Source organism: Rhineura floridana, chromosome 8 (assembly GCF_030035675.1).
Source record: "Rhineura floridana isolate rRhiFlo1 chromosome 8, rRhiFlo1.hap2, whole genome shotgun sequence".
Classification (NCBI taxonomy): domain Eukaryota; kingdom Metazoa; phylum Chordata; class Lepidosauria; order Squamata; family Rhineuridae; genus Rhineura; species Rhineura floridana.
The window spans coordinates 133,511,762-133,524,517 of NC_084487.1; the positions used below are offsets into that span (position 1 = coordinate 133,511,762).

At 43.9% G+C, this 12,756-nt stretch overlaps 1 protein-coding gene across 6 annotated transcripts in view; it reads right to left on the minus strand.

Moving 5' to 3' along the window:
• Positions 1-12,756, minus strand: part of CRACR2A (calcium release activated channel regulator 2A) — a 184,679-nt gene that overhangs the window by 52,667 nt on the left and 119,256 nt on the right. For all 6 annotated transcript variants that reach the window (XR_009757629.1, XM_061582583.1, XM_061582582.1 and 3 more), the window contains one exon: positions 5,691-5,736. Coding sequence is in view for 5 of the 6 variants with exons in the window: in XM_061582583.1 (XP_061438567.1) it covers positions 5,691-5,736 (46 nt within the window). In the remaining variant the exon portion in view is untranslated. The remainder of the gene's footprint in view (positions 1-5,690; positions 5,737-12,756) is intronic.

Genomic DNA, 12,756 nt, shown 5'->3' on the forward strand with positions numbered 1-12,756 from the left:
GTCCCATACTCATAAAGGTTGGGAACCACTGGGCTAGAGCACTGGGCTTGAAAACAACAAAATTAAATTTAACAGGGATATATGCAAAGTTCTACACCTAGGAGAAAGAATCCAAGTGCAGTTATAACATGGGAGATAATTGGCTCAGCTACATGCAAGAAGGATCTAATTCTATTTTAGGCTGAATTAATCAAAGTATAGTTTCCAGACTGCATGAAGTACAAGTTCCCCTCTATTTGGCACTGGTTAGGCCTCATCTTGAATACTGCATCCAGTTCTGGTCTCTGCACTTCAGGAAGGATGCAGACAAACTGGAACAGGTTCAGAGGAGGGCAACAAGGATGCTCAGGGGACTGGAAATAAAGCCCTATGAGGAGAGACTGAAAGAACTAGGCATGTTTAGCCTTGAGAAGAGAAGACTGAGGGGAGATATGATAGCACACTTCAAGTACTTGAAAGGTTCTCACATAGAGGAGGGCCGGGATCTCTTCTCGATTGTCCCAAAGTGCAGGACACAGAATACTGGGCTCAAGTTGCAGGAAGCCGGATTTCGACTGGACATCAGGAAAAACTTCCTAACTGTTAGAGCCATATGACAATGGAACCAATTACCTAGAGAGGTAGTGACATCGGGGGCATTCAAGAGGCATCTGGACAGCCATCTGTTGGGAATGCTTTGATTTGGATTCCTGCATTGAGCAGGGGGTTGGACTTGATGGCCTTACAGGCCCCTTCCAACTCTACTATTCTATTATTCTAACCCTGAAAAACAAATACCCTGTCGGTACCTTGGGGGAAAGTGACCACGTAATGCTGGAATTCGTGATTCTGGGGAAAGCCAAAGAAGAATATAGTCAAATATGGACCTTGGATTTCAGGAAAGCCGATTTTAGCAAGCTCAGGGAAAGGATGGGTAGGATCCCGTGGCTAGATAGACTAAAGAAAAAAGGAGCCCAAGAAGCGTGGGAGTTCATGAAGAACGTATTACAAAAAGCGCAATCGCAAACAATTCCAAAGAGGAAGAAAAACGGAAGACAGCAGAAAAAGCCAATGTGGCTACACAGAAGACTGGTGGAGGAGGTCAAAATAAAAAAGAGCATGTATAAAGAATGGAAGGAAGGACACATCACCAAGGAAGAGTACCGATGAGCGGCTCGGGCTTGCAGGAATAGCGTAAGGAAAGCTAAAACCCAGAATGAGCTGAGGCTGGCGAGGGAAGCGAGGAACAACAAAAAGGGGTTTTTTAGATATGTTCGAAGCAAGAGAAAGACCAAGGAAATGGTGGGACTGCTGCTCAATGAGGATGGCAAAATGTTGACAGATAAAAAGAAAAAGGCAGAACTGCTCAACACCTGTTTTGCCTCTGTTTTCTCCCCAAAAGGGAACAGTGTGCAACCTTGCAATCTCAGTAAGGGGTCGGGATTGCAGTTCAAGATTGATAAGGAGATAGTCAGGAAATACCTAGTTAATAATATAATAATAATAATAAATTTAATTTCTGTGTCGCCTATCTGGCCGATGGCCACTCTAGGCGACGTACAAAATCGTTAAAACACAATATGATAAAATACAGTAATACAATATAAAAACAGTATAAAAGCAATACAGCTGGAACAACAATATTAAAACAGGGCAGGAGGCATTTCAATCATAGCAATTAACCCTCCCCGGAGATCCCGAAGGCCTGTTGAAAGAGCCAGGTCTTTAAGGCTTTCCGAAATACATTTAGGGAAGAGGCGTGCCGGAGATCTTGTGGGAGGGAGTTCCAAAGAGTGGGGGCCGCCACTGAGAATGCCCTCTCTCTAGTACCCGCCAATCTGGCTGTTTTTGTTGGCGGGATTGAGAGAAGGCCCTGTGTGGCCGATCTTGTCGGGCGGCATAATTGGTGGCGTTGAAGGCGCTCCGTAAGATAAACTGGGCCGAAACCGTATAGGGATTTAAAGGTTAATACCAACACCTTGAATTGGGCTCGGAAAACAACTGGAAGCCAGTGTAGATCGAACAACACTGGTGTGATGTGATCCCAGCGGCGACTGTTCGTAAGTAGTCGAGCCGCCGCATTTTGTATAAGTTGTAATTTCTGGACCGTTTTCAAGGGTAACCCCACGTAGAGTGCATTACAGTAATCCAAACGAGAGGTGACCAGGGCGTGTACTACCAGTGGGAGCTGATGAACAGGGAGGTAGGGTTGCAGCCTTTGTATGAGGTGTAGTTGATACCAGGCTGCCCGGCTCACTGCCGAAATCTGAGCTTCCATGGACAGCCTGGAATCAAGTACAACCCCAAGGCTGCAGACCTGGTCCTTCAGGGGTAGACTCACCCCATTGAACTTCAAGTCAACATCTCCCAACCTTCTTTTGTCCCCCACGAGCAGCACCTTGGTCTTATCGGGGTTCAGCTTCAGCTTGTTCCTTCCCATCCATCCACTCACGGATTCCAGGCACTTGGACAAGGTCTCCACAGCCAACTCTGGCGAAGATTTAAACGAGAGATAGAGCTGAGTGTCATCTGCATATTGGTGACACTGCAGCCCAAATCTCCTAATTATTGTCCCCAGCGGCTTCATATAAATGTTAAATAGCATGGGAGAGAGGATAGAACCCTGTGGCACACCACAGTTGAGAGGCCAAGGGTCTGAAACCTCCTCCCCCAATGCTACCTGTTGGTACCTGTCGGAGAGAAAGGAATGGAACCACTGTAATACAGTGCCTCCAATTCCCAATCCCTCCAGGCGAAGTAAAAGGATACTGTGGTCGACAGTATCAAAAGCCACTGAGAGATCGAGGAGGACAAGAAAGGTGAATTCTCCCCTATCTAATGCTCTTCTCAAATCATCTACCAGAGCGACCAAGGCTGTTTCAGTTCCGTGACCAGTCCTGAAACCCGATTGGTATGGATTCAAGTAATCTGTTTCATCCAAGTGTGCTGACAACTGGTTGGCCACCACTCGCTCAATTATCTTGCCCAAAAATTGTAGGTTCGAAATTGGGCGGAAGTTATTGAAAACTTGGGGATCCAAGGAGGGCTTCTTTAGGATGGGCTTTACAATTGCCTCCTTGAAGGCTGATGGCATCACACCCTCTTTCAAGGATGCGTTTACCACCGCTTTGATCCCCTCGCCCAATTTCTCTCTGCAGCTCATAAGGAGCCACGAAGGGCAAGGATCAGTAAGGCAAGTGGTAGGCTTCACAGATGAAAGCACCTTGTCCACTTCCTCAGAAGGGAGAAGCTGAAACCGATCCCAACTTACCAGATAGTTAACCTAAATGAGTTCAAATCTCCAGGGCCTGATGAACTGCATCCCAGAGTATTGAAGGAACTTGCTGATGTACTCTCGGAACCTCTTGCCATCATCTTTGAGAAATCCTGGAGAACGGGAGAGGTGCCGGAGGATTGGAGACAGGCAAACGTCGTCCCACTCTTTAAAAAGGGTAAAAAAGAAGATCCGGGGAATTACAGGCCGGTCAGTCTGACTTCAATACCGGGAAAGATATTAGAACAGATAATAAAAGAGTCCATTGGCAACTATCTAGATGACAATGCTGTGATTGGTAGGAGCCAGCATGGGTTTGTCAAGAAAAAATCCTGTCAAACTAATCTCATCCCTTTTTTTGATAGGGTCACTAGCTTAGTAGATGGTGGAAATGCTGTAGATGTCATCTATCTAGATTTCAGCAAAGCATTTGATAAAGTCCCCCACGACCTTTTGATTAGCAAACTGGTCAAATGTGGACTACATGGAAATACTGTCAGGTGGATTCACAACTGGTTGGAAAACCGTACTCAAAGAGTGGTCGTCGGTGGCTCTGCTTCTGACTGGAAGGAGGTTTCGAGTGGAGTGCCACAGGGTTCTGTCCTGGGGCCGATACTCTTCAACATTTTTATCAATGACTTAGATGATGGGGTGGAGGGAAGCCTTATGAAGTTTGCGGATGATACGAAACTGGGAGGGATAGCTAATACAATGGAAGACAGGAATAAAATCCAAAGGGACCTGGATAGACTAGAAAATTGGGCTGAAATTAATAAAATGACATTCAATAAAGAGAAATGCAGGATTCTGCATTTCGGCCACAAAAACAAAACGCACGGGTACAGGATGGGAAATACCCGGCTTAGCAGTAGTGCGTGTGAGAAGGACCTTGGAATTGTAGTGGATCGCAAGTTGAACATGACCCAGCAGTATGATGCTGCGGCAAAAAAGGCAAACGCGGTTTTGGGATGCATAAACAGAGCTATAGTTTCCAGGTCGAGGGAAGTAATAGTCCCACTATATTCTGCATTGGTCAGGCCTCATCTGGAATACTGCATTCAGTTCTGGGCGCCTCATTTTAAAAAAGATATAGACGAGTTAGAGCGGGTTCAGAAGAGGGCGACGAGGATGATAGCCGGTATGGAGAACAAGTCTTATGAGGAAAGGTTGAAGGAACTTGGCATGTTCAGTCTGGTGAAGAGAAGGCTGAGGGGTGACATGATTGCACTCTTTAAGTACTTGAAGGGCTGTCACATAGAGGAGGGTACAGATTTGTTCACTGGTGCCCCAGAGGGTAGGACTAGGTCTAATGGTTTTAAGTTGCAGGAGCGTAGATTCAGATTGGACATTAGAAGGAACTTCTTGACCGTAAGGGCAGTTCGGCAATGGAACCGACTGCCTAGGGAGGTGGTGGGATCCCCTTCGCTGGATGTCTTCAAGCAGAGGCTGGACAGCTATCTGCGGGAGATGCTCTAGCTGTGGATTTCCTGCTGTGAGCAGGGGGTTGGACTCGATGGCCTACAAGGCCCCTTCCAACTCTATGATTCTATGATTCTATATGCTGTGATAATATTTTAGATTATTATTATTTAAAATCATATTCCACCCTCCCTCCCCTAGAGGGGCCACAGATGGAGCACTAAAATATATTAAAAACAAAATGTGTTAAAAAATCTTTAAAAGCAAAATATCTTAAAATGATCTTTTAAAAGAATTCTAATACAGATGCAGTCTGGGATTAGAAATAAGTATGGTATCTAGTTAAAAGACTTGTTGAACAAGAAAGGTCTTCAGCAGGTTGTGGGGGGAATTGTTGCTTCACACAGGTTGATAATTCATCAGTGTCCCAAATTATTTGAAAATGTTTTTGTTCTTGTATAATGATGTTAGCACTTTTGGTATCCTTTTGGCTTTTCCATCAGGCCTTTACGACCTTTGAAACTTCCAGTTCTAGAACTGTAACATGAACAATCTACTAAATGCTGTAATTCTTATATTGTACTGTACTGGTTATATTGTTTATTGTATTTTATCATGTTTTATTGTACGCCGCCTGGAGTGGCCATTGGCTAGAGAGGCGGCCTATAAATTAAAGTTTATTGTTATTATTATTATTTTGGAGGAAAAAGGATAATCAAATAAGATGATGATGTACGTGTGCAGTTATGAATCTGGAACATAGGAAGCTACCTTATACCAAGTCAGATCATTGGCCCATCTGGCTACAACTGTTGCTACTGAAATGCAGTGACTCTCCAGAGTTTCAGGCAGGAGTCTTTCCCTGCCCTACCTGGGGATTCCAGGTATTGAATCTGAGACCTGCATACAAAGCAGGTGCCTTGCCACTGAGCTATAGAGGAGTGTTGCCACAATACAGTTAGGATCTCTCAAGGCTCAGAAAAAAAGGTTTCACAACAACGCACTGAGACCAACATACCTGTAAACACATGTCATGTTCATCTCTAAGGTATTTGTTCCTTTCTCTGTAATAGTGAGGCATCAAAAGGAAGGAGAAGAAAACAGACGTTACAGCATATCCCCCATCTCTCCTGCTTACCAATGTGCCAGTACAATTTGGGAGGTATTTCCCATCGTACATTGATGTCCATGTCTTATTTTGCGTTTTGGGGATATTTTTGGGATGCTATTGTGGCAGATTAAGGCTTGTCTGAGAATTTCCTAATTTACACTCCTGTACTTTGAAGTCATAGACTTTGTTTTATTTAAATATACTAGTTTCTCAGTCAGCTGCCACCTCCCAAAGTTTTCTTCTTGAAGCATAATAAGGTCCATAGAAATTACTTATACAAAAAAATGTAAACTAAGACTGAAGGAGTTATTTTGTTTACTAATTTAGGAATTAATTCTAAGTACAAAATAGAGAATACAACATGAAGGTAGTACATAATGACATAGCATCATAACGTTCATTTTATTTTAATAGCAAGGCTTACCATAATTGTGGCTTATATAAATAATAATCACTCATAAAATTACTATGGCTTACCAGATCCGCTATCATGCAAGGAGAAAATTTTCCATAAAGAAAACTCCACGTTAATATCAGCAACATGACCTTTTTTATTCTATAACAATGAGTAGAGTATATGTTCTCATCTTTATTGCCATTCTCTTCCATATTCTAGCTTGATGACAATTAATGCAATAATTTGCAATAATTATGATTAAACATCCTTCTATCATCAAAGCAAATAATTTTAGCAACAACTAATGGGACTAGGTCCAGTACAAACAACTGCTACTTTAAAAAGCATATCAAGATAGAAATTACACAGACATGTTATTAAAAACCCAAACTGCTAATTAAATTATTCTTTTGGTATGTTTCTTTGGAATAAAAAGAGATATTACATTGCTTTAGGAAAAACCTTGAGTGCTTGGAATTTCTCATTTGTTTATCTGTGGAGTCTGGCATCATTGTTTCTCTTTATGAAACTTGAGACTTTATTCTTTGTTCAGAAATAGAAGCTGTATCTAGTTTGGGTAGAATACAGCCCAAAATGACCCGACATGAAGGATAAGGCTTATTCATGGAGGATCAGGCTCCCAGTGCCTACTAGCCATGATGGTTATGCTCTGCCTCCATAGTCAGAAACAATTTGCTTCTGAAAACCAGTGCCGGTAGCCACAGGAGGGGAGAGTGCTCTTGCACTCAGGTCCTGCTTGCAGGCTTCCTTCGGAATCTGGTTAATCACTGTGTCAACAGGATGCTGTGCTATTTGGGCCACTGGCCTGATCTAGCAGGCTCTTCCTATGTTCTTATGACACCTATTTTGGGACAATTCACTATTACTTGTGCCAGGCAGGCTGTCACATCATTTAAAACTGTCAATTTATGTGCAATAGAATTCTACCAGTTCCATCCCAAGGCCTTTAGAAGTAAAATCTCTGATGTATTTCCACTCTGCCATGCATGCAAATATGAAAATAGAGACGATGCAAACTCCTTTGGTCAGGCATCCAGTTTGGCTCAGAAAACAGAACTTTAAAAAAAACACCCTCAGAAAATTGCTTGTTTTATTTCAAGTCCAGTTAGGATCCTGATATGCTCCCTAAAATGTTACTAGGAGTGTAAGTTAACCAGCTCCCCCTAAAGATGTTGGAGAATTCCAGTGAAAACAGAAATGGGAGAGGAAATGGTCAGTATTCGCTTATTTATCCCATGTCCGGAAAAGATATCAATGCTTTCAGTCTGCAAATGATATGTAATTGATTATGTCCCATCCCCTTCCCCAATTACATTCCATTTCCTTAGCACTGAAATGAATACCTCTTATTTGTCTGGATAGAGGATAGAGAGTGGTGCATGAAGAAACTAGCCTATATTTACATTTGTTACTCCACCCACTTTTGCCTCCACCGTTATCATGACCCTCGGAAGGTTGCCCAGAAGATATTGCGGTTCTAGAGCTAAAAAACAGTCCTTCATTCCTGGTCTAGCTCTTCTTCCATTTCACGATGATTGGAGCAGCCCAAAAGGAAGGAAGGGGTTAAGAGATGTCATCCAGATAAACCATTAGGCAACAGTCCAGATAGTCTCTAATTCTTTTCAAAATTGTCAAAGGACTATTACATTCTGGTCCTAGGGACATGGTGGAACCATTGGAGGCCCGCTGCAATGCATTTGCTAGACACTTCCAGGAAAAAATCTTTTGCATCCGCCGGGACTTAGACTCCAATGTTATCACACTTGAATCAAATGAGGTATCCAGAACACAGTCTTGTCCTGATTTTTTGGATGAATTTCAGTTGGTACAGCTTGAGGACGTTGACAAGGTGCTTGGACGGGTGCGTGCAACCACTACTGTATTGGATCCTTGCCTCTCTTGGCTAATAAAAGCTAGCAGGGATGGAACAGCTGGCTGGGCCAGGGAAGTGATTAATGCCTCATTACGAGAGGGAGTGGTCCCTGACTGCCTAAAAGAGACGGTGGTGAGACCACTTCTGAAGAAATCTTCCCTGGATCCGGAAAATTTTAATAACTACAGGCCGGTAGCAAATGTTCCATTCCTGGGCAAGGTTCTGGAACGAGTGGTTGCGGACCAGCTCCAGACACTCTTGGATGGGACCGATTATCTGGATCCATTTCAATTGGGTTTCAGGCTCAGGTTTGGCACAGAGACAGCCTTGGTCGCCCTGTATGATGACCTTTGCCGGGAGAAAGACAGGGGGAGTGTAACTCTGTTGATTCTCCTTGACTTATCAGCAGCCTTTGATACCATCAACCATGGTATCCTTCTGGGGAGACTCGCTGATTTGGGAGTTGGAGGTACTGCTTGGCAGTGGTTCTGCTCCTACTTGGCGGGTCGTCTCCAGAGGGTTGTGCATGGGGAGTACTGCTCGGCACCCTGGGCTCTCCAGTATGGAGTTCCGCAGGGGTCAGTTCTATCCCCCATGCTTTTTAACATCTACATGAAGCCACTGGGCGCGGTCATCAGGAGTTTTGGAGTGCGTTGTCACCAGTATGCTGATGACACGCAACTCTACTTCTCTTTTTCATCTTTTTCAGGTGAGGCTGTCAATGTGCTGAACCGGTGCCTGGTCACGACAATGGACTGGATGAGAGCTAATAAACTGAAGCTCAATCCAGACAAGACTGAAATGCTGTTAGTGGGTGGTTCTTCTGACCAGATGGTGGATGTTTATCCTGTCCTGGATGGGGTTGCACTCCCCCTGAAGGAGCAGGTTCATAGTTTGGGCATTCTTTTAGATCCATCTCTGTCACTTGAGGCTCAGGTAGCCTTGGTGGCACGGAACGCTTTCTACCAACTTCGGTTGGTGGCCCAGCTACGCCCCTATCTGGACAGAGACAACCTCGCTTCAGTTGTTCATGCTCTGGTAACCTCTAAATTACAGATTACTGTAATGCACTCTACGTGGGGCTGCCTTTGAAGACGGTTCGGAAACTGCAGCTTGTGCAAAATGCAGCAGCCAGATTGTTAACAGGGACCAGGCGGTCCGAACATATAACACCGATTCTGGCCCGCTTGCACTGGCTGCCTATATGTTTCCGGGCTCGATTCAAGGTGCTGGTTTTAACCTATAAAGCCTTACACTGCTTGGGACCACAATACCTGTTGGAACGCCTCTCCCGATATGAACCTACCCGTACACTTCGTTCAACATCGAAGGCCCTCCTCCGGGTGCCTACTCAGAGGGAAGCTCGGAGGATGGCAACAAGAAAAAGGGCCTTCTCAGTGCTGGCCCCCGAACTGTGGAACGATCTCCCTGTTGAGGTACGCCTGGCACCAACATTACTATCTTTTCGGCGCCAGGTTAAAACCTTCCTCTTCTCCCAGGCATTTTAACGTTTTAACATTTTAACATTTTAATATCTATGTTTTAACTTTTTAACATTTAATTCAGCATTTTAGTATACCAGTATTTTCGTAGTTTTAGTATGTTTAAATAGTATTCTTTGTGCTTATTGTATATTGAAGTTTTACTGTTGTGAACCGCCCAGAGAGCTTCGGCTATGGGGCAGTATAGAAATTTAATAAATAAATAAATAAATAATTCATAAAATTCTGGAAGACTGCAGGAGGAATTGCACAGGCCAAAGGGCATCACTGTGTATTTGAAATGGCCATAGTGATTCTGGAACACAGTCTGCCACTCATCATCTTCCTTAATCTGGACTAGGTTATTAGCATCCCCTAAATCCAGTTTGATGAAAACCTTTGTGGGGCAAAAAAGCTCTTGTAATTCCAAGATCAGAGAGAGGGAGTAGCAATTTGGCACCATGATTCTGTTTAGAGCCCAGTAGTCAAGGCAAGGACATAGCTCCTTGGTCTTCTTCATCACAAATAACATGGGGGGCCCTGCAGGAGAAGTGGACGAGCAGATAAATCCAAGCTTAAGATTTGTGTCCAGGAAATCCCTCAGCACCGCTAGTTCTGGTTCAGACAGAGAGTATATGCAGTTCACCAGGATCTGCAACCCTGGAACCAGCCCAATGGCACAGTCACAGGGTAAATTGTTGGGTTCTTTCTTATTAAAAAGATCCTTAAAGGCAGTGTATCTAATTGGCAGGACCCCTAGTCCAGAATTAGGGTTCATGCTGGGGCTGCTCTGCTGGGGTGCAGGTGTGACAGCTGCCGCCATCACCACACAGGTCCCACAATGCTGATGACAGTACGTGGAGAGAAAGTCCACCTCCAGATGCTCCCTGGAAATGCAGGGGTTGTGTTTGGTTAGCCAGGACATTCCCAAATCAAGGGGAGGCTGTATGAGGGCAGCCAGTAGAACTGTTGTGGTTCCACATGTTCTTGGATCCTCATGGTCAGGGTGGTGCTGATCTGAGTCACAGAGACAGAGAGTAAAACTCACCCATTGAATGTCTCCATGGTGACAGGCTGGATTGGGATTTTGTGCTGTTTGGCAAAACCCAGGTCTGTGAAATTGCTGGCATAAGCATAAGTCTGGACTAAGCCCCCCGTTGGAGTGAGCAACTGGGTAGGGAGGATACTTGGGGTTTGGGGAGTGCGATAAGAGGCCCACTTAGCTTGGGATCTCCTGACTTTTGGATCTCTAGGTGCTCTGGGTGCTGGTATTTTCTGGAATCGTTAGTTGTTCCTCTTTTGCTGGGGAAGCATGTGAAATGTGCCCCTCCCTTCCCACAATAAAGGAACAAGCCTCTTTTATTGCTCATCTCCATTTCTTCTGCTGTCAAATGTGGGTGAGCACCCCCTAGTTGCATGGGGTGGGAGCGAGGAGGCAGTAGGGAAGTCATGAATCTGCTGAAAATTCCCTTGTATGCTAGGCAGTCTTTTGAGCCTACTGTCTATTTGCAGATACAGCTGGATGACAGCAGATAAGGAGGTTGGCAATTTCACTTGTGCCAGTTCATCAAGGATGTAATCACTCAAGGCCTCTTGATATTGAGCCATCAGGGCCGGGTCGTTCCATATCAGGTCTTGGGGACGAGTCAAAAGGTGCTGGTATAGGTCACCACTGACTCCCTGTCCTGTTGTACCCACTTGATTTTCCAAGTAGCATTTTCCAAAAAGTCTCTGCGATTGTACCAATGAAGTTGTCATAGTTGGTCAGGAAGGGGCTATCTGCTATCAGATACAGTGCTGCTGACTTGGCCTACCTTCACTGGATTTTGCGGGGAAGTCTGTTGCCCTTAATTGCATCTAAAGCTCATATTGAGCAAGGAATGCCGCCTGTTCCTGGAAGCAGTTGACTTGGCCACAATGACACGTCTGCTGGTCATCATTGACCGTAATAAAATATCCATTCATTCATTCATTCATTCATTCATTCATTCATTCATTCATTCACAATGACACATGAGTTGGTGACATCAAGGCTTGATTACTGTTATGCTCTCTAAGTGGGGCTGCCTTTGAAAACAGTTCAGAAATTGCAGTTGGTTCAAAATGCAGCAGCCAGAATGTTAACTGGATCACGGTGTGAGGATCATATCACCCCTGTACTTTATTGACTCCACTGGCTCCCAATTTGTTTCTGGACCCAATTCAAAGTGCTGGTTTAGACTTTTAAAGCCCTAAATGGCATTGGACCAATGTACTAGCCCATGATTTAAGATCAGCTGGCTTTGGTCTCCTCTGTGTGCCTGGAATTAAAGATGTTAGACAGGCAAGCACATGGGACAGAGCCTTTTCAGCCATGGCCCTCAAGCTCTGGAATACCCTACCCCAAGAAGCCCACTCTGCTCTCTCCCTGATGGTGTTCCGGAGACTTCTGAAATCCATCCTGTTCCAGAGAGCCTCTGGGAGGGACTGAAGGTAGAGCCTGAAACTGATTTTATTTCCTCCCTTTTTTAGTTTTACCTCTTTAGCCCCCCTTTAATATAACCCCCCTAGATTTCTTAATCAGTATTTTATGTATTTTTATCTGTTTAATTTTTGTGAGTGTATGATTTTATTGTGAGGCGCCCTGACTGCCCTTTTGTAGGGTAGAAGGGTGGAATATAGGGTTACCAACCGTACTCTTTTAAGAGTACATGTACTCTTTTTGAGATGGTGCAACAGCATACTCTTACTTTTCACTTATCGAAGCCAAATGTACTCTTTTTGAAATGACAAAATGATGGTAACCCTAGTGGAATAAAAATATTTTAAATAAATAAAATAAATAAATAAATAAATATGTACATCAATCCACCAGCAATAGACACCCGTTCTTCAGCTGAAGCTGGCATGATGCCACATCCTAATCCTCTTGCTCTTTCTTTCTCACTGATCCAGAACTACAGTGGGCATTGGGGACAATATGATGGCACATATATGTCAAGTTCATCTGATGTCACAAAGCACCATTTTGACTCCTCAGATTTAGTCATCAACCAAAAAAAGGCATTTTCAAAGTTGTATTAATAATGCATTCACATTTGAGGGACATGAAATTTTAGTTTTTAGTAATGGCAATGCAAAAGAAGTTAGAATGGATATTCATAGAAGAAAATTGTATGAAGCTTTTAAAAACAAATCGACATCAATGGATTCATCATCTTA